The sequence below is a fragment of the Bos javanicus genome, chromosome 25, assembly GCF_032452875.1.
Source record: "Bos javanicus breed banteng chromosome 25, ARS-OSU_banteng_1.0, whole genome shotgun sequence".
Lineage (NCBI taxonomy): Eukaryota > Metazoa > Chordata > Mammalia > Artiodactyla > Bovidae > Bos > Bos javanicus.
The window spans coordinates 1,560,764-1,582,056 of record NC_083892.1 but is presented as its reverse complement, the minus strand read 5'-3'; the positions used below and the strand labels follow the sequence as shown (position 1 = coordinate 1,582,056).

The following is a 21,293-nucleotide window of genomic DNA, read 5'->3' as shown; positions in this document are numbered from 1 at the left end:
GCGCGGCAACTAGGCGAGTTTTATTGAACAGACGGCCGGCCTGTTGGCCGAAGACACTCGGTCTGGGTCAGGCGCGGGGGCGCTAGCAGGGGCGGCTATCAGGACTGCTTAGGGGCGAGGCGGGGGCTGGCGAAGGCGGTTCCCTGCGCAGACCGTGGCTGAGCCGGAGACTCTCCGAAGGCTCTAGAAAGAACAGAGAGGCCCGTGGGGAGAGGGCCGTGCGCTCTCCACTACCGCTCCCCCGACTCCCCGGGCTGGAAGCGTAGACACTGCTCCAGGAGAGCCTTCCCCGGAGTCGGGGATAGAAAGGTCGTTGGGTGCCCTACGGGCAGGCAGACAGCACGGCTCAGATCTCCCGAGACCCCCCCACCCCCTCGTCTGCTGGCGTCCTGTCCCCTTCCTCTCCCCGCGTACCTGGCCTGCTCCGCCAAGATCCAGGAGTAGGCGCCCGGCCGCCACTCGGGTTGGCGCGCGGACTCCGGGGCGCGCAGGTTGCGAGGCGCACTGACCCGGAGCCCGGCCCCGGAGCTTCTGCGTCGCGCCTCCCACGGTCTCTGAGCTCCGGAGGGAAGCAGCAGAGCATCGAGGGCCGCGGGCCCCGGAGAGAGGGTGCTTCTGGCAGAGGGCCCCTGGGGCAGCGCGCCCAGGCCCAAGGTGTCCCAGGTGAGGGGCCCGGCCGCGCGGCGCCACATGTAGGGCGAGCGGCGCAGCCCCATGAGCAGGCCGGCCGCGCGGCCCACCGTGTGGTAGCGGGGGCTCGCCACGTGCTTGTACCAGGCGCCGGCGGACGGCGGTAGCAGCAGCAGCCACAGCAGGGCGAGCAGCCGGCGGCTGGCGGTGGCCCCCCGCCCCGGGCCCCGCACCCCTGTGCCCCGCGCCAGGGTGCTCACGTCGACGTCCGCCCGGAGGCGCGGACCAGGCACTGGCTCCGTCGGGTCTGCGCGCGCCGCGTGGAGAAGCCGGAGTGCGGGAGCTGCAGGCGGGGAGTTGGGCCCCGCGGGTCTGGCTATAACTGCTCGGCGGCCCCGCCCCTGCTCACCCCCGCGGTACCTGCCTGGCTCCCTAAAGGGAGGGGGCGGGATGAAGGGAGAAGAGGAGCCCAGGCCGCGCCGCAGGACGTGGGCTCCTGAAGCACCCTGGCTGAGTGGGTTTTTTCCTGGAATTCATCTCCTCCCCGGTCTGGGGGCTCCCCTCCTCCCCTGTCTCGCGCCCCTTTTCCTCTGTCCCCAAGGAGAGGAGCTGCCAGGCGCAGGGATGGGGACAGGAAGGTGTGGCACACGCAGATCAGACTGGGGGGCCAGCAGCGCCCCAGGGGGCAAAGCAGGAGAGCTGACTGGTGGGGGCCCTCTGCGCCACCAAGACCCCTCTGCCTGCCTCCTCCCCTGACAGCTGTTCCTTATCCTCCCCTGTGTGTGCTCAGGTGTGTGCAACTCTTTGAGACCCCATGCGCCATAGCCCACCAGGCTCCTCCATCCATGGGGATTCTCCAGGCGAGAATACTGGAGTGGATTGCCATGCCGTCTTCCAGGGGAACTTCCTGACCCAAGGATCGAAACTGTGTCCCTTATGTCTCCTGCATTGGCAGGCAGGCTTTTTACTACCAGAGCCACCTAGGAAGCCCTCACCTAACACAGTTCAAGTCTGTGCCCACACCCTCTTCTCTGCTCCCTAACCCCTAGCTTCTCCCCACCAACCTACTTCCCAGCTGCTGCTAGGTGGTGGATGCTTGCAGCCACAAGTTTAGTTAGGAGACAGTGGTTAGGATTAGGCTCCCAGAATAAAGAGTCAGTCCCTCTTACCCCCAGCCCCTGCCCTGGGCAAGATAAGGCTCTGCAGACCTCCAGCCTCCTCTTTGACTGAACGTGAGAGTCACTCAGTCTGTCTGACTCTTTGCAAGCCCATGGACTATATAGTCCATGGAATTCTCCAGACCAGAATACTGGACTGGGTAGCCTTTTCCTTCTCCAGGGGATCTTCCCAACCCAGGGATCCAACCCAAGTCTCCCATATTGCAGGCGAATTCTTTACCAGCTCAGCCACAAGGGAAGCCCGACAATACTGGAGTGGGTAGCCTATCCCTTCTCCAGTGGATCTTCCCAACCCAGAAATCGAACCTGGGTCTCTTGCATTGCAGGTGAATTCTTTACCAACTGAGCTATTAGGGAAGCCCTCCTCTTTGTCTGTGATCCCCTAAAATCATGTTTTCTGGCCAGACCAGTCTCAATTCTTTTGCTTTACCCAACAACCCACGAGTTGGCCCATTTCTGTGCTTCTGTGCCTGGGACGGACACCCTGGCCTTTTCAATCTATGACCAAACTCCTACTCATCTTTCAGGATCCTGCTTAAATAGTCCCTATCTGAATACTCTACTGGAGTATCCCTCTCTGCCTGCCTGGGGTTAACAGCCTCTTTCAAGATGTCAGGGCCTGACCCATTCTTGCCTGAGCCCTAAGCCAGGGAGGATTCAGCCGTCAAAATAATCAGACCTCATCCCCCCACACCCCACCAGCAACCACACCACTCACGGGGTACCTTCTAAGTTCCAGACACCAGGCATCCTGAATTATCATATTCTGATCTCCAAACAATGCCACGTGTATGCGTGGTAAGTTGCTTCAGTCGTGTCCAACTCTTTGCCACCCTATGGACTATAGCCTGCCAGGCTCCTCTGTCCATGGGATTCTCCAGAAAAGAATACTGGAGTGGGTTGCCGTGCCCTCCTCCAGGGGATCTTCCTGACCCAGGGATTGAACCTGCATCTCTTACATCTCCTGCATTGGCAGGAGGGTTCTTTACCACTGACACCACCTGGGAGATTCCCAAACAATGCCACAAGGTGGGACAATTATTGATTCCATCTACCAAAGAGGAAGCTAAGGCCTGGGGGAAATTAACTTGCTCCAGTCACCTGGGTAAGCACTGGGGACAGAGTGGGGTCCAACCTAGACCCCCAGCCTGAGAGTTCCAGTTTGAGGACCCCAGCTACAGTGCTTAATGGAAGCCTCCCCTCTCCCTCTGCCTGTCTCTTCAGCAAGAAGGAGGGGCGAATCCGGGGCAGGAGGGGGGCACAGTCTGGATCTGTCCTTCTTCTCAGACCTGCACGTTGGGAGAGGCCCAGAGGGGCTCAGAGGTGCCAAGGAAGGCCCCTGGTTTTGAGGCAGGAGGGGCAGAAAGGTCTGGTGATCCCCTGGGATCTGGAAGCCGTCGGCTCGCCCCAAAAAGGCCCTGTGGAGCAGCTGAGAAACGTTCCCTGGAGCTCAGTGCCCCAGGCTGGACGCTGGTGGGTGTGGGGGGAGGCACTCCTGCCTCAGTTTCCTCATTGGTAAACAGTAATGGTAGCCTCCTGACCAGCTTGCTGTGAGCACTAAACATCCAGGCCAATGGGACTTCCCTGGCCGTCCAGTGATTGAGACTCTGCAGGGGGCATGGGTTTGATCCCTGGTCTGCGAAGTAAGATCCTGAATGCCGTGTGGCATGGCCAAAATTTTTTTTAAAAATCCAGGCTGGGTCTCGACACGGTATCTGGCATGCAGTAACCAGTAAAGTCGCTCAGTTGTGTCCGACTCTTTGCGACCCCACGGACTGTAGCCTATCAGGCTCTTCCATCCATGGGATTTTCCAGGCAAGAGTACTGGAGTGGGTTGCCATTTTCCTCTCCAGGGGATCTTCCTGACCCAGGGATCGAACCCAGGTCTCCTGTATTGCAGGCAGACACTTTACCGTCTGAGTCACCAGGGAAGGTAAATGGTGAGGCTAACATCTGTTACTGTTGCTGTGCCAGCAGCTGCCTAGTCCCCGAACCTGTCAGAGAAGATGCTTTGACGGAGGGGTGATGGCGCAGGGATCAGGCAGGGCGGGGGTACAGAGGGAGCCGCCTGCGTGCCTGGAGGGGCCTGGAGGAGCACAGGGACTGGTGGGCCGAGTAGAAAGCTGCCCCTTCCACCCACCACTGCCTCTCTCTCCTGGGGCCCCTTGGCCTCAAGAGCTGCCTGGAGTGTGCGGTTGGCGGGCAGCGCAGCACGACGCAAGGGTCCCCTGGCACTGCCGCCCACTCCCTGCTGAGAGGAGGCAGGGGACTGCGGGCAGTGGGCAGGAAGCGTCTGCAGGCAGAACGTCATCGATGTGAAAGCTGATCAATCGTGGTCGATGCGGTAATGGAGGTTTCTGCGCAGTTAGAAAATTTAAGACAGCTACAGTTAGCAGAGTGGATAAATCTGAAAATGCCATATTGACCTGACCAAAAAAAAAAAAAAAACCCGTGCACAACGGAATGTTCAGTGTCTGAAGTTTAAATACCAGCGATCCTTCCGGCTGGCTTATGACTGTGAACTAGAGGGAAGGAAAAATGTCCATGTGCAGGTGAGAGGTGGAGGGCCAGTTGGGATAGAGTCGGTGGCTGCCTGTCAGGTGGAGGTGTGCGGAAGGCAGGCAGGGATGGAGCCCAGGGCGGGGGAGGAAGAAGAGCACCGAATAGCTTCATGGTCCCTGGGGGCCCCCAGTTTGGGGTGCTCAGGATGAAGGTCTCTGTGCCCTGCCCAGCACTGAGCCCAGGGGCCCAGGGACAAAGGGCTCTGCCAGACCCCCAGCCCCCAGAAGTCTGGAGCCAAAAGTGTGTTGCCAGAGGAGGCAGTGGCCCTAATGATCCATGAGAGCTGCCTGGTCTTTCTGGGGCTCACTGCACCTTCCATCCACACACAGACCCTTCTAGAAGCTGGATGACCATGGATGCTATTTGCACATCACCTCCCCTGACACTGGACCAAGCCCTCCAGGGGGCTGGGATCATGTCTGCTTCATACTCCCCCTTCCAGGCACAGCACCTGCCTCCTCCCCCAACAGGAACCCCATCCTAATGACACAGCAAATAAGAAAACCTCTCCATTTCATCATTTAAAATGATTATGTTTTATTAAGTCTTCCCTGGTGGCTCAGAGGGTAAAGCATCTGCTTGTAATGCGGGAGACCTGGGTTCCATCCCTGGGTCGGGAAGATCCCTTGGAGAAGGAAAAGGCATGTTTTATTAAGATTGTACATGGGCACGCGTGCTAAGTCTCTTCAGTCGTGTCTGACTCTGTGCAACCTTATGGACTGCAGCCTGCCAGGCCTCTCTGTCCATGGGTTTCTCCAGGCAAGAATACTCGAGTGGGTTGCCATTTCCTTCTCCAAGGGATCTTCCACACTCAGGGATTGAACTCGGGTCTCTTACATCTACCTGCATTGGCAGGCGCTTTAGCACTAGCACCACCATACATTTTAAGTCAAATGCTAGTATAAGGGGCACAGTAAGTGGCCTCTCTTCCACCCCGTCACATCAGCATCCTGCCCTCCAGGGGCAATGACTTCCAACTCTTTCAGCTATTTCTCCTAGTATTTGCCTCCATATTTTGAAATCACGAACAATTGCTATTCTAAAAACAAGTGGTCTTTTTTTTTGGCCATGCCACATATCATATGGGAGCTTAGTTCCCCCACCAGGAATTGAACCCACATCCCATGCAGTGGAAGCATGGAGTCTTAACCACTGAACCACCAGGGCAGTCCCTGGGTGGTCTTTTCTGTTCTGGCTGTGCTGGGTCTTCGTGGCTTTCTCCACTTGCAGCAGTTGGGGGCTACTCTTCATTGCAGTGCACCGGCTTCTGGTTGTGGAGCACAGGCTCTAGGTGCATGGGCTTCGTAGTCATGGCATCTGGGCTTAGTTGCCCCGGGGCATGTGGAATCTTCCTAGGCCAAAGGACGAAGCTGTGTCCCCCACACCCTGCATTGGCAGGCAGATTCTTAACTCCAGACCAAAGGGTGGTCTTTTTAAGGAGGTAGCATATTCAAAAGCAGAGACGTTACTTTGCCAACAAAGGTCCATCTAGCCAAGGCTATGGTTTTTCCTGTGGTCATGTATGGATGTGAGAGTTGGACTGTGAAGAAGGCTGAGCACCAAAGAATTGATGCTTTTGAACTGTGGTGTTGGAGAAGACTCCTGAGAGTCCCTTGGACTGCAAGGAGATCCAACCAGTCCATTCTGAAGGAGATCAGCCCTGGGATTTCTTTGGAAGCAATGATGCTAAAGCTGAAACTCCAGTACTTTGGCCACCTCATGCGAAGAGTTGACTCATTGGAAAAGACTCTGATGCTGGGAGAGATTGGGGGCAGGAGGAGAAGGGCACGACAGAGGATGAGATGGCTGGATGGCATCACTGACTGGATGGATGTGAGTCTCAGTGAACTCCGGGAGTTGGTGTTGGACAGGGAGGCCTGGCATGCTGCAATTCATGGGGTCGCAGAGTCGGACACGACTGAGCGACTGATCTGATCTGATGCTTTGAGTAAAGTATGCACATCTTAACTGCATTTGTTACATATGCCTACATCTATGTGCCCAGAGACCAGATCAAGGTAGAAAGGATTTTAGTGCCCTAGGGCGCTCCTTTCAGGCTTCCCTAATGAATCAGTTGGTAAAGAATTCGCCTGCAATGCAGTACACCCGGGTTCAATCCCTGGGTCAGGAAGATCCCCTGGAGAAGGAGATGGCAACCCACACTAGTATTCTTGCCTGGGAAATCCCACGGGCAAAGGAGCCTGGTGGACTACAGTCCACGGGGACTACAGTCCACAACTGAGTGACTAAACCACCACCACCAGGGGGCTCCCTTTACTCCTAGACAGAAGTCCCCAGCGGAATTCATCAGCATTTTCTCAACCTCAGCATAGTTGGCATTTGTGAGGCTGTCCTGGGCCCCGAAGGATGGGGAGCAGCATCTGTGACTGTGTAGGCAGCAAAAGAGCCCTTCCCCAAAGATGTCTGTGCCCTAATGCCTGGAGGCTGTGACTATTTACATGGTAAAGCAGAATTCAAGTTGCAGATAAAATTGAGGATGCTAGTCAACTGAACTTCATATTGGGTTGGCAAAAAAGTTTCTGTGGGTTTTCCCCATAAGATGTTACAGAAAAACTTGAATGAACTTTTTGACCAACCCAATAGAAGCAAAGCATCCTGAATTATCCAGGTGAGTCCAATGTAATCTCAAGGGTTCCCCAGTGTGGAGGAGAGAGGCAGTCAGAGAAGGAGAGGTGACAATGAAAACAGGCTGGAATGATGCTATTTGTGGAAGGAGGAAGGGCCAGGAGCATGGAAAGCAGGCAGCCCACTGGATGCTGGAACAGTCAAGGAAACAGGAATGCAGCCCGCCTGCACCTTGGTTTTATCCCAATGAGATTCATTTTGAATTCCTGAATTCCAGAACTGTAATATAATAAATATGCATTGTTTGAAGTCACTATGTTTGTGGTAATTTTTTACAGCAGCAATAGGAAACCAAAAAAAAAAAAAAAAGGCTGAGCACCAAAGAACTGACACTTTCAAATTGGCCACGCTTCAGGTGGCCAAAGTACTGGTGCTTCAGCTTCAGCATTAATCTTTCCAATGAGCATTCAGGTTTGATTTCCTTTAGAATTGACTAGTTTGATCTCCTTGCTGTTCAGAGGACTCTAAAGGTTTTTATATATATATAATGAATATATATATATATATAATTATATATATATATAAATATATAATTATATATATATATATAAATGAATATATATATATATATTCCCCCCCCCAAAAGTTTCCTTCTGCTTTCTGGGTTTGCTTGTTTTTGTCCCTGTATCTCACACTGCAGGCTTTCCTCCTGAGTCTGCAGATCGCTGGCTGCCAGTCAGATCCTGACAAGCTGGCTCCTTTCAAAGGGGCGTGGCTTGCTGAGAGGTGAGCTTCATTGCAGGGCAGCTGGGCACCAGGAGCCTTTCAGTCTCTAATGGGGTATAAAGATCTTCTTTCTGAGGTGGTGCATTTCCTCAGTGAACAATCCTCCAGTTTCCCACCAACAGTGAGTGGGAGGAGGACTGGATGGATACAGGGAAGACCCCAGGTGCCCAGTCAATGCACCAACTTCCATGCACTCCTTTTTCAACCCCACCTGCAGTGAACTGCTCTGTGGAGTTCCCCCAAAGGTCTTAAGGATGCTTTGTAAAATGAAAAGCAGTCACCCTCCACCTGCTCTCTGTCATTTCACAATTTGCTTGCGTCTTTCACTCATTGCTGGTCCCTTCTTCTTTGTGCTCATGGAAAGTCTTTTATTCCTTTGCTGTCCTTTTAGTGGGATTTTTTGAGGGTGAGATGACACCTGCCCATGGCCAATCCACCAGGTTTAATTGGTATGATGATCCTTGTTTTGCAAACAAGGAAGCTAAAGGCTCAACAAGTTGACCAAGGTCACCAGCAAATACGTAGTTGGAGTTTCCAGCCCATTTCTGCTTCTACAGTCCAAGCTCATCCTCCCACAACACACTGCCTCTTTTCTGGAAGGGTTCAGATCTGAACCAACCTCCCTTAACAGCAGAAGAGAGGTCCTGAGTGTGCCTGAGGAGGCCCAAAACATACTGCAGAGTCCCAAAGCCCCTGGATTCACTACCCTCAATCAGCAAACCCGTCCTGCTATTTCTCTGCCTCAAGCCCCCAGGCTCAGCTGGGTGAGGTCAACTTGCCCATGAAGAGGTCACGTTCTCTACCTGCCTTTTCTAGTGGGACTGGGGATGTCCACCCCTGGCTCAGAGACAGATGTCACCATATGTTGTCTTTTCCGATAGGGATTGTGTTTGTATGTGCGCACACGTGTGCCCGATGACCAGGCCCCTGTTTGTCCCAAATACAACATAAGATCTGGGTTGGAGAGAGATTTGGGTTCCTAGTAAGGTCACAGTATTTAGCAAATAAAAATATAGGGCTGTCGGTTGAACTTGAATTTCAGAGGAACCATGAATAGCATTTTAGTATTAAGTATTGAAGAGAGAATTCATAGGGCCTGGACTCCATCTTAGGCCTGTTCATGCTGATCATGCTTGGCCACCTCTCCAATGGACTCTGAACTCTGTGTTTAGTGCCTGTGGAAACGACAACAGAAGGATAAGACCCCCTCTGGACAGGCCATAAATTTTTCCTTAGCTATTGGAGTGTAACCTTGGGCTTATTGATTATTGGCCAATTGTTTAACTGCTTGAGCACATAACACGTGAATGATGGGGTTATTGAGATTATATTTACCCTTCCTTTGTTTATATAAGTCTCAAGGAATTTGGAGTGGTGGGTTCAGACAAGAACATATGGGATATAAAGATTTTCACAAATGCTGGTCCGGGTCCTTGGCTAAGAGGAGACTCTGCGTTGGGCCTTCCGGTGTAATAAACTGCACTTCACTATCTGCATTGTCCTTCTGAGTAAATTTGTTTCCCGGAACGCGTGGCTACAACAGTATGATCCATCAATATTTGGGTCATACATTGCTCCCAGAAGAGAGGGCGGGCCCAGGACAGAGGCCTAGGCGGAGAGAAGCCGGATGTTCGCAGCCTGGCGCGGGGACGGCGGCGGGCCTCCAAAGCGGTCGCCTCCACCTAGAGCGCCCCGGGCGAAGTCGCCGCTCTAGCCCGCACCTCGCTGAGGCGGAAGTCGCGCACGCACTTCCGCCGGGCGGGCCCGTTGCTGGGCGGGGCGGTGACGTCGCCCCCGGAAGGGGCGGGCCCGCCGGGAGCCAGGCCGTGCGGTGCGGTGCCGCGCCGGCCGGGAGCGGGCCGGAGCCCGGACCATGGCGGCGGCTGCGGCGGCGGGCCCGGAGGGGCGACTCGCGTCCCAGGAGGCGGCGGCGGCGGCACCCGAGCGGGGCGGCGGGAGTTGCGTACTGTGCTGCGGGGACCTGGAGGCCACGGCGCTGGGCCGCTGCGACCACCCGGTGTGCTACCGCTGCTCCACCAAGATGCGGGTGCTGTGCGAGCAGCGGTACTGCGCCGTGTGCCGCGAGGAGCTGCGCCAGGTGAGCCGCGCCGGCTGGCCGCGTGTCGGGACTCCCGGGCGGGCGCGGCCCGGCGGGACGACGGGGCACCCGGCAGCCGGAAGGGGACTTTGCCTTCCTGGTGTCCGGCCGCAGGCCTGGTGGCGCCGGTTTCCGAACGGGAGGCCCGGCGCGGCCGCCTGTCGGAGGAGGGATCCCCATCGTTGGTCCAGCTGTTGGCCGTCTGGGCGCGGGAGGCAGGCGGTGGTCGAGGTCCCTGTGGGCCCAGAGCCTGCGGGCTTTCCTGCTGATCCCTAGGACTCTTGCCAGGCCGCCGGAAGGGGCACGGTCAGAGCCGGCGCTCCCCGACTCGCTCGGCTTTGGGGATTTATTTCTCAGGGGTTTCCATCCCGGTGAAGGCAGCGGGGAAAGTGGGGACCTTCAGAGGCGACCTGTCCCGGGAGCAGAGGGTCAGTCTGGGCGTTTCCAGCTTAGCCGTGTGTCTGGGTCTCTCTGGGCGACGCTGAGGGAACTCCTGAGACTGGCGTTTTCATCTATTAAGTGACTGTTGTACTCAGACCTGCCACCCAAGGGGAAAGCGAAACCACTGAGGTCTCCTCAGGGTGCCTGGTGGGTGGGGATAAAAGTGTTAGAAGCTTTCATCCTCCTTGCCAGTTTCAGCTGGGGGGGCTCGGCTCCAGAGTGGAGGGGCAGGAGTTTCTGACTGTTCAGGCTTGGAAGTCCCAGTGAGGTCAGAGGGCATCATCCCCCACCCCCCAGCCTCCTCGCAATGCCAGCTGCTGGCTGGGGGCACTTAGCTGGAACTCCCTGGGTTTGCTGTGCTTTGAAATTTGTTTGCTTCCAGAGTTGTGAAACTCTCCTGGTATGTGAATGGAAAGCTTGGGCTGGTGATACCTGTCAGGGAATCTAACTTGCTTCTTCCTACAAGTGATGCAGAAACGACATCCCCTTTTCATTTTTTTAAGTAGACTTTTATGTTAAGGGAGCCAAGCAAATGCTGTAATCCCATGAGCTCTGTGGGTACATATCCTGTATCCTACCTGAAGAAGACACTGGGAGATGCTGTCAGTCTGTGATGGGGTGGAGCTCGACAGACTCGATCTGGGAGAGGTCTAGGGTGCAGGAGCAGTCGGTGAAATTGGATCTGCCTGTGTCTTAGTCAGAAGGCTCCTCCCAGCTACGCCAGAGCCTGCCTTGCAGGCCAGGCTTGCGTGACATGACGTAATTCTTGAATGACCAGGTTTCCCAGCACGTGTAGCTTCCTGGCAGTCAGGCAGGTAGGCAGGCAGGCGCAGTGGAGTCTCCAGCCCTGGGCATTGCACGTCTCATTGAGAAAGTAAAGTGTTAGTCGCTCAGTTGGGTCCAACTCTGTGAGACCCCATGGACTATAGCCCGCCAGGCTCCTCTGTCCATGGGATTCTCCAGGCGAGAATACTGGAGTGGGGAGGAAGTAAGCAGACACCTATATACGACTCTGATAGCTAGCATCTGGCCTCTCTCATTCCTGTGGGTCCCACACCCTTCAGGTGCTCTGTGGCAAGGGGGCGTGGACATGAACTGTCAACTGGCTTCAGCTGGGGTGTGGTTTGGCATCAGGTACCCCAGCCGAGCCGCCTTCCTACCAGGCCTGCTCTGAGTTGCTTGGCAGCAGGAGGAGGAGGTTCTCGGCAGTTTGGGAAAATGATGCTCTTCTCTGTTCATCCGGCTTCCTCCCATTCTTGGACTTGGAATCCACCCCACCCCACCCCCATCCTATTCCCTGGCTGAGTCCTGCACTGTCCTCTGAATTCATCCTGTGTCCCATGCCTGCTCAGAAACTTCTGAACCCTGCCTCTCCTCTGCCTCCTCTATGGGACTAAGCCTCTAAAAGATTGGAAGGAAAGCACGCCAAGATGCTTTGTGGGACAGGGCAGCTTTATCTGCTTGATTCCTGCATCTTCACCTGGCGCCTCCCTTGGCCGACCCGGGGGACAGTCCTGCAACTGCTGCTCAGATGAGGAGCTGGATGAGTCAAGATTGCCCAGCAGGTGCTCATGGTGGAGGCCTAGGCTCCTTCCTAACTGGTGGGCAGTGGCAGCACGGGGCCACTGACTGAGACTGATGTCAGGTCCTGGGGTCCTGCCCCCTCTTGCCCGGTCCTGTCTTTCCCACTGGCCACGTTCTTCTAAAAGACAAGTCTCATCTTGCTTTCCACCTGGCCCTGATCCCGGGGATGTCAGAAAGGCTTGACGGGGCTGCTGTACAAAGTGGGATGTGTCTGAGCCAGGAGGGGCCCCGCAGACAGCCTGGTGCAGCCCCTCTGCCCCATCTCATAGGCAGGAACTGGGAGGGAGGCCGGACCTGCTGACTCTGGTCGTGCTCCCTGTTGTCCCGGCCCCTCCTCCCCAGGGAGCCGCTCTCACCCTGGTCACGGTGGACACCATTCTCTTCTGCACTCACTCTCCGTGAGTGCTCCCTGCTCGCTGGAAGTGGGGAGCAGCAAGGCCCTGGGCAGACACCCCCCTGGTCGGGGAGTCCAAGAGGGCTTTTGTCCCTTTCTCCCTCTCACTGGGGCCTGATCCTTTTGGGGCCCACCTAGGGGCACCCTTTCCCGCTTGGTCATTTACTGCCTGGCCCACCCAGGGGCTGCCCAGAATGGCCCATCCTCAAGTGTCTAGGCCTGGCCTGTACCTCTATCCTGGGACCCCTCCCATCCCCGGGGTTGGGGGGGTGGTCTCAGGCCACCACACCCTCCTCCTTGTGCAGCCATCCGGTCTTGCTGCTCGCCTCACCCTCTCGTGAGGCGGGGACACTGGCCTAGTCATCTAGGCATGCTCCCGCCCGTCATCTGGCCCAGTCCTGGGGGTCCCTGTGCTGCTCCCAGGCTGTGTGCGAGGGGCAGTCAGTGTTGCCCCGTGCCACCTGCCAGCCTGCTCACCTCATTCTCAAACGAACACGGCCTGAGCCTGCGTGCCCACGGCCACGTTCCCTTCCTAAGCCTCTTCTGTACTCCAGTCCCTTCCTGAGCCTGCCCAGCGTCCCCCTTTGGCCTGGCTCAGGTGCGCCTAGCCCGGACCGTCCCACCAGACTGTTCCGGAGGGACAGACCCCCCCCCCAAGCTGATGGTCACCCGGTCCAGTGAGGGTGCTCACATCCAGGGACAGACCCCACCTGTGGTGGATCGGAGTGGAACTCTGAGTAGAGGGGCCTCCCCACACCGGGGTTTCTGGGGAGGGATATCGTTTCTCTGTTGTCTGCCAGCCGGGGACACTTTGGAAGCTTTGGGGCGTCCCTCGAGGGCTGGTCATGGGGGTGTGGTGTCCTGAAGGTTGGCTCCTGTGCTCTGCAGCACCAGCAGGTCCTTAACAGTTTAGGGCCCTGGACCTGCGGGCACCTGTCCCCAGGCAGGAATGGGGGTCTTTTCTGGAAAAGCACCCCTGGGAGTGGGGGGAAGGCAGGGCTGGGAGTAGGCTTGCTCTTGGAGTGCAGATTCCACGAGAAGAGGCCAGTGTGGCCCGGGCCTTTCCTACGTCCCTTCGGGACCTGTCGGGAGATCCTGGGCAGAGGGTATAGGGTGAGCCTTGGAGGCAGAGCAAGACTCCGCTGTGAAGACAGGCCACAGGAGTGCGGCTGGTGTAGCTGGGGCCACAGCCCCAACGTCCCTCTGCCTGGCTTGCCAGCGTGGTGATGGGAAGGTCTTCAGGGCCTGTCATCCCCCCACCCCTGGTTCTCCAGGTCGGGCGTGGCTGGACTGGGACACTTCCTTTGGGCCAGGAGGGGGCAAGGCTTGGTTGCCCCCAAATGATGGGGCATGTCCTCAGAAGTGGAGGCTAAGCTCCCCATCTCCCCCCGCCCCCTACCCCCAGAGCCCCCAGGAACCGGTTTTAACCACCTTGCTGTGGGGGCTGGCATAACCACTCAGTCTCTCCAGCCAGTCCTCCACTCTCCCAATTTCATGGCTGTTCTGGTTTTAGACATCCTCTGTAGCTGGGCCTAAATATAACAGGGGTGACCTTGATGTGGCCTTTCCTAAGGTGAGGATGTCCCCTGGGTGTGCTGGCGCGGACGCTGAGCTGAGGCGAGTAGCCAGCTCCAGGCCAGGGGCAGAGGCGGATCAGAAAGCCGCTGAGCGAGGAGGTGGGCCTGTCTGGTCTTGGTGCAGGGGCAGGGCGGGGCGGGGAGGACGGGGAGGGCCCTCCCTGCAGGGCTCTTGTCAGCTCAGGGGGGACCTGCGCCTGCAGGAGGGCCCTGGGGGCCAGGCTGGGGTGACCTTGTCCCGAGTCACGGTCTGGCCTAGCAGCTTTACCGAGTGCTAGAGACCCTGAGAGGCGGCCAGCTGCAGAGTTTTCACGTCCATCACACCAGCTCAGCCGTGTGGCACCCCCAGACTGCGCAGTTAATGGGCAGGAAGCTGGCCAAGAACAGCTGGGGCCATGACCGAGTCCTGGGGGCACCCCCTCCCGTGACATCACGGAAGCCTCAGGGGGCGTGGAGGGCGGCCAGGCCTGATGCCCGGTTGCCTGATATAGTCTGGCAGGCGGCAGCCACTCTTTCCCCGGCTGCTCCTTGGACTGTCTCTTCTTCCTCCCAGGCTTGTTGTCCTGTGCTCAGCACCCGTGAGATTGAGCCCCTGGTGGCCGGCTGTCTGATCTGTCACTGTCCCCAGGCAGCCTGTCTGTCTGGGGTGGGTGGGGTCGCTGCCCCCTGGAGGCGTAGCCGGCTGCTACCTCTCTGTCCCGGCCGCCCTCAGGGGTCTGGCCGGGCGTGGGGAGAGGGGCCTCCCAGGAGGGGCTCTCAGTGCCCCCTTTGCTCTCAGCCCAACAGCGCCCTGCAGTGGGCGTCCACAGCCTGCCCAGCGGTCCCTTTGGCTCTGGTTTCAGGTGGTCTTCGGGAAGACACTCCCTGCCTTTGCCACCATCCCTCTGCACCAGCTGCAGCACGAGAAGAAATATGACATCTACTTCATGGACGGGAGAGTGTTTGCCCTCTACAGGTGAGAGCGGACTTCTCGGCTGGGGTCCTGCGGGTCTGCGGGCGCTTTGCGGTGGGACGGACAGACCCACCTCACCCCGCCTGTGCTCCTCGCCTCCCTCAGGGGTGCGACGTCAGGGCCTGGCGGCTGGTTCCTGTCAGCGGGCTCTCCTGGAACGGAGCTGCTCACAGCCCCCTCCTGAGGTGGTAGTGGAGGTGGGGGGTGTGGTGGGGGAATTCCGGGGTTCTGTGAGGTGCACTAGAGCTGGTGCGAGTCAGGTTCTTCACCTGTAGAGGAAAAACCCCATGAGGGGTACGGTCGTCTTGAGGGTAGCCCCCATCTTCCAGGTGGGGGGCCGTCTCCTGGACTGGGGCCTTGTTCGGCTCAGGCCCTGGCGCCACCTGACACAGCGGTCGGAGCGCCCGCCTTCCTGGCCCTTGCTCCCGGAGTGTCTGCAGGGCCGCAGCGGGAGCCGCGGGGTTCTTGTGCTCCCTGGGGCCGGTGGCGCTGAGTGTCTGGGGGGGCTGGCCCGGTGTCTCCCCAGGCAGCTGCTGCAGCACGAGTGCCCCCGCTGTCCTGAGCGGCCGCCCTTCAGCCTCTTTGGGGACCTGGAGCAGCACATGCGGAAGCAGCACGAGCTGTTCTGCTGCAAGCTGTGCCTCAGGCACCTGCAGGTGAGCCCGCCAGGCTGCCTTCCGGAGCCCTGCCTCCCGGAGCCCCGCCCCTCACTCCGCGGGCCACCAGACGGCTGGGCCTCGGTGGCACTGAGGCCACCACAGGCCCTCTGCGCCGTGGAGCCCGGGAGGGGCGGGAGGCCTGGGAGCCCGCCCGTGCCCAGCACCCCTTTCCCGCAGATCTTCACACACGAGCGGAAGTGGTACTCACGCAAGGACCTGGCTCGGCACCGCATGCAGGGGGACCCCGACGACACCTCACACCGCGGACACCCCCTCTGCAAGTTCTGTGACGAGCGCTACCTGGACAACGACGAGCTGCTCAAGCACCTGCGTCGTGACCACTACTTCTGCCACTTCTGCGACGCGGATGGGGCCCAGGACTACTACAGGTGGGCGCGGTGGGGCCCGGAGTGCCACAGGTGGGCATGGGTGCACAGGGACTCCTGGACCAGGCGGGCCGGCACAGGCCCTGCTGACGCCCGGTCCCCGCAGTGACTATGCGTATCTGCGTGAGCACTTCCGCGAGAAGCACTTCCTGTGTGAGGAGGGCCGCTGCAGCACCGAGCAGTTCACGCACGCCTTCCGCACGGAAATCGACCTGAAGGCCCACAGGACGGCCTGCCACAGCCGCAGCCGCGCCGAGGCCCGCCAGAACCGCCAGATCGACCTGCAGTTCAGCTATGCACCGCGGCACTCGCGCCGGAGCGAGGGTGAGCGGGGTCCCCGCCGCCTGCGCACCCTGCAGGCCTCAGACCCAGGCCCTGACCGTCGCGACCCCTCAGCATCAGCAGGGATGAGGGACACAGCCTTGAGCACGTGCGGACAGGAGCTCTTCATGAGTCCTGGCTCCCAGAGGGCCTCGGCTCTGCTGTGCGGGGGTCCCTGGGCCTCTTCTCTGGGTCAGGAGGCCCAGGCCCCTCTCCCAACCCAGTTCCTGCTTGACCTGGTGTGCAGGCCATAGGGGTTTGGGACCACTGTGACCTCTGAGAGGCATCTGTGCCTGCCCCTTGGGTCCACGCTGTGGTACGGAGGGAGGCCTCTGCGGGGTCCGGCCTGGGCCTGACTGGCTGTGTGCTGGCCACAGGGGTCATCGGCGGTGAGGACTACGAGGAGCTGGACAGGTACAACCGCCAGGGCCGCACAGGCCGGGCCAGCGGCCGCGGAGCCCAGCAAAGCCGCCGAGGAAGCTGGAGGTACAAGAGGTGGGAGGATTTGCGAGCCGCCAGGACCTCTGTCCACCTGGCTCCACCAGAGGCCAGGGCAATGTGGACAGCTGGGCTGAGACAGGCGCTGGGTCAGGGAGCTTGGCCTTCTGGCCTCTGTGTCCCGGGCATGGCAACAGGGTCACTTGGTGTCCTGAATCGGGTGTTTTCCTTTCTCCGCTCATTTAACTAGGGACGCCACGACCCTGCAGACTGGGGTCTGAGGGGCCCCGGTCTTGGGGGTACAGTGCAGGTGTGCCAGGAGGCCCTAGCGTGGCAGGCACGTGCTCTGGCTGGGCTGCCCCGCGGCCAGCTGGACCGAGGCATCTGCGGTACCCAGGCGCTGCCCCAGGGAACTGGGCTGGGTGTTGCCGGGTGCCAGAGCCTGAGGTTGGTGGGGAGGTGGTCCTGCTATCTCCACAGTGCTCTCGCCTGGCCGGGGAGGCCGGGCTGGCACCTGTTCCGCTGGCTGCTGGCAGGCCAGCCTCTGGTGTCCGGGCTTCCCGGGGTGAGGCCCCTCCCCAGCCCTTTATGTCGCGTTGCTATAGTTCTGGGCCTGGCCCAGCCTGAAGGCCTCCCCATCCCAGGGAAGAAGAGGACCGAGAAGTGGCAGCTGCCATCCGGGCCTCGGTGGCCACCCAGCAGCAGCAGCAGCAGCAGGAGACGCGCAGGACTGAGGACCGGGAAGAGGGTGGCAGGCCCAAGAAGGAGGAGGCGGGGCTGCGGGGTCCTGAGGAGGCCCGCGGCCCCCGGCGCCCAGCCCGGACTCCGGGCGAGGGCCCAGGTGAGCAGCTCCCCTGCAGGCAGGCCCACCCTGGCCCAACAGGCGGGACGTGGGCTCCTGACCACAAGGTCGGTGAAAAGCCACTGTCCTCCAGTTGGTCACCCCGTCAGGCCTGATCCTGCCCCCTCGACACTGTTCAGCCCTGACAAGGGTTCTTCTGTGTCTCTCAGGTCCCAAGGAAGCCTCCACCAATGGTCCTGTGAGCCAGGAGGCCTTTTCCACCACTGGCCCAGCTGCAGGAGCCACACTCCCAAAGTACACGCGTGTGGGGCTCGGGGCTCCTACCGAGGGTTGGGGAGGATGGGTGCAGATGCCAGGGCTCCTGTGGGGCCGGGGGGCAGGGCAGGCCAGAGCCCACGGGCCGCTGAGCCCTGTTTGCTTTCTGCACAGCACTCTCCCGCCCCCCACTTCGAAGCTCAAGGATGAAGACTTCCCCAGTCTCTGTGCCTCCTCTTCGTCCTCGAGCTCCGTGGCAGCCGCCCCAGGCCCTGTGGGGCTGGCGCTGGCTTACCCTGTGCCCGCCAGGGGCAGGACCACCTTTCAGGAGGAAGACTTCCCTGCCCTGGTGCCCTCTGCCTCCAAGCCCAGCAGTGCCCCCACCAGCCTCATCTCTGCCTGGAACAGTGGGGCCAGCAAGAAGGTGGCGCATCCTGCCCCGGGGTCCCAGTCTACCAGCGGGGGCAGCCAGCCCCCCAGGAAGTCTGGCAAGGGGGGAAAGGGGGGCAAAAAGGGTGGGCCGCCGCCCACAGAGGAGGCGGAGGAGGATGGCCGTGCGGGCCTCACGGCCCAGGAGCTGCGGAGCGTGCCCACGACGGTCGCCGTCTCCTCCCTGCTGGCCGGGGCCACCACCCACACCTTCACCAAGGTTGGCAAGAAGAAGAAGGTGGGCTCCGAGAAGTCGGGTGCCGCGTCGCCCCCCCCCACTGACAAAGAGGGGCCCCCTGGGGCCGAGCTGGCCCCCACGGCACCCCCTGGCAGAGCTGAGGGGCCTGCCGCTGTCATCGTCAATGGACACTCAGAGGGGCCAGCCCCGGTTCGGAGCACCCCCAAGGAGCCCCCTGGGCTCCCAAGGCCCCTGGGGCCACCCCCCTGCCCCACGCCCCAGGAAGACTTCCCGGCGCTCTGTGGCCCCTGCCCACCCAGGATGCCCCCACCCCCAGGTAGGTGTGCTGGGCCCAGGCCTGCTGCGGGGCCCTGGGAAGGGGCCGCGGTAGTGGAGTGAGGCCCAGGGCGGTACAGGCAGGCAGACAGGCCCAGGGTGGTGCAGGCGGGCAGGGAGGCCCGTGTAGGCCCTTCCCACTGCCTCGGAGCCTGGTTACCAGATCTGGATGCAGGTGGCAGGCCTGTGAGCCCATGGCCGTGGTCCGCCATATAGCTCCCCTGCGACCTTTCTTTCCGCAAGTTAGGGAGTCCTGGCACCCTCTGGAGATGAGGACAAAGCAGTTAACTCAGGTCAGGGTTTGCCATGAGGAGCATAACACACGTGCCGGCCCTTGGCGTTGTCAGCGGGCCCCGGACCTGCTCTGTGGGGACGGGCTGCTCTGCGGGGAGGGGCGGCGTGTGGGAAGTGGGGACCCGGGCCTGCTGTGCCTGACCAGCGAGGTCACATCCTGGGACCTTCCCGTGCACCCCACGCCCCGCAGGCTTCAATGCCGTGGTGCTCCTAAAGGGCACCCCGCCTCCGCCAGGCCTGGCGCCCCCTGTCAGCAAGCCACCCCCCGGCTTCTCCGGCCTTCCGTCTAGCCCCCACCCGGCCTGTGTCCCCAGCACTACGACCACCACGAAAGCGTAAGTGTGGGCGGGCCCCTGGCCCCATGCCCCCAGGGGAGAGTGCCCTCACCTTGGGCCTCCCCAAAGGCGGAAGCCTCCACCTCCTTCCGATTCAGACCCAGGCCAACGCCTGTGCCCCGGGCCTACTTGGTCCCTGAGAACTTCCGAGAGAGGAACCTGCAGCTCATCCAGTCCATCAGGGACTTCCTGCAGAGCGATGACGCCCGCTTCAGCAAGTTCAAGAGCTACTCGGGGGAGTTCAGACAGGTCAGACAGGCAGGGGTGCGGGGGGCTGGCCCGGCCACTGGGGCCCAGGCCAGGGCTGGGGGTGACTGGGTCTGGCTCTGGCCGGCAGGGCGCGATCTCTGCAGCCCAGTATTATAAGAGTTGCCGGGACCTGCTGGGGGAGAACTTCGAGAAGATCTTCAACGAGTTGCTGGTGCTGCTGCCTGATACGGCCAAGCAGCAGGAGCTGCTGTTGGCCCACACGGACTTCCGGGGCCGCGAGAAGCCTCCCGGCACAAAGGCCAAGAAGAACAGGAAGAGCGCGTGGCAGGCCAGCACCCGGCAGGTGGGCCTAGACTGCTGCGTGTGCCCCACTTGTCAGCAGGTGCTGGCGCACGGTGATGTGGGCAGCCACCAGGCGCTGCACGCCGCCCGGGACGATGACTTCCCCTCCCTGCAGGCCCTCGCCAGGATCCTCACATAGCTCCGATGTAGCTCCCGCCAGTGCAGGCAGGAGCCACCGCACCCACAAGCCTCCTTTCTCCCCGTCCCCACCCCCAGGCAGACAGTGAGGCCACCTGCTCAGGCCCCTCAGCTGGCCAGCTCTCCGGGGATCACCGGGAAGGCCCGCCACGACTTGCCGGCACACCCTCTTGGGGGATCCCTCTGGAGGCCTCCTGGAAACTAGAGAGACCCCTGCCACAGCAGCAGGCTGCTCTGGGTTTACGTTCTCAGGCCCTGGAGGGCGCCGGGGAGGGAAGGGGCAGGTGCTGGGACCTGTGTGCGCTGTCAGGGCTGGTGGCCACGGTGGCCCCTTCCCGGAGCCCCTGAGCCCAAGGGCCGCAGCACTGCGGTCCCTGAGCTGGGCCCACGGGTGCTGGAGTCAGATGTTGAGCGTGTTGTGTAAACACTTGGCTGTTTGGTGACTAAAGAACGTTCAGGATTAAAAGACACAAAATTGTGCTACTTGAAGTTGAATCTTTTTATGAGACTAGCTGAATCTGGGATCTCCAATTGCCTCTGAACTTTTATAAGACAGTTTATCTTCAAATAAATTTATTTTGCAATAATGCATATAGCTGGTGTTCTGAGCTTCTCTGCCTTCCGGGGTCACCCCACTCAGAGTGGTCAGACACTACAGCTCAGGTGGTCTCAGTGAGTACTGTGGGCCGGGGGTAGGGGGCCTGTGGGGAGAGGTGGGCAGCCAGGCTCTGCTCACAGGCAGAAGCAGCTGACCCGGGGCCTGGATCTTGGAGGTCAAGCGCCGCCCAAGCCCTCCAGGAGCAGAGCCAGCCATGCTTGACCTCCACTGTACCCAGTAAAACTGTCCTTCCAGAACCCAGGAGTCACACAGACCCAAGGTTTACATCCACAGGCCACTGGGAGAGCTAAAGTAAACTCCAGCAGGAACAATTGAGAAACGGATCCAGTATTTTGGAAATGGACCAGGCATGCGCTGAAATCTCCCCATTCTGCCACAGACACGTATAAATAGTAGGAAGCAAGATCTAAACGCATAGCCACCTCCAAATGAGGCAACATCCTTACTTGAGAAGAAATGGAGATGTCTTTCTGAAAGAAGCAGAAGGGGATGGGCACTGCCTGTCTGAACCTGAGGGCCTACCTACTTATGGTGAGACTGGAGCAAGTTTCTGGCTGATGGCTGAGCTTCAGTGCCTGCTAGGAAGCAGAGCCGTCACCCTCTTCACTCTCCATAGGGCTGCTAGGAGGCCACCTGCGTTCCCTATCACACAGGAGAAGACCCCCTTACCTGATGCCCTCTGAAGACCTGAACACAAGCCAACACCCGCAAAGAGTAACCTGGAAGCTGGGCTATTTCACTCACGATACTAAAAACGCTGATA

General features: G+C 59.7%; 2 protein-coding genes across 5 annotated transcripts; one reads left to right on the top strand and one right to left on the bottom strand.

The window, feature by feature from the left end:
* On the bottom strand, window positions 1–9,617 carry NPW (neuropeptide W). The gene is made up of 3 exons (XM_061400508.1): window positions 9,464–9,617; window positions 415–1,156; window positions 1–183 (listed from the first exon to the last, which is right to left on the bottom strand). The coding sequence occupies exons 1-3, from the start codon at window positions 9,615–9,617 to the stop codon at window positions 99–101; spliced, it is 981 nt and encodes a 326-aa protein (XP_061256492.1). The 3' UTR covers window positions 1–98.
* On the top strand, window positions 9,539–20,502 carry ZNF598 (zinc finger protein 598, E3 ubiquitin ligase). Of its 4 annotated transcripts, none has more exons than XM_061400768.1 (13): window positions 9,539–9,840; window positions 14,679–14,791; window positions 15,315–15,444; window positions 15,625–15,836; window positions 15,940–16,157; window positions 16,532–16,640; window positions 17,237–17,433; window positions 17,604–17,688; window positions 17,824–18,593; window positions 19,077–19,221; window positions 19,320–19,470; window positions 19,559–19,774; window positions 19,990–20,502. In XM_061400768.1, the coding sequence occupies exons 1-13, from the start codon at window positions 9,616–9,618 to the stop codon at window positions 20,257–20,259; spliced, it is 2,841 nt and encodes a 946-aa protein (XP_061256752.1). In that variant the 5' UTR covers window positions 9,539–9,615; the 3' UTR covers window positions 20,260–20,502. The 4 variants fall into 4 exon arrangements, with proteins under 4 accessions (XP_061256752.1, XP_061256751.1, XP_061256754.1 ...); XM_061400767.1 differs by having other exon boundaries at window positions 16,532–16,649; XM_061400770.1 differs by having other exon boundaries at window positions 19,559–20,502.
* The last annotated feature ends 791 nt before the right edge of the window (window positions 20,503–21,293 follow it).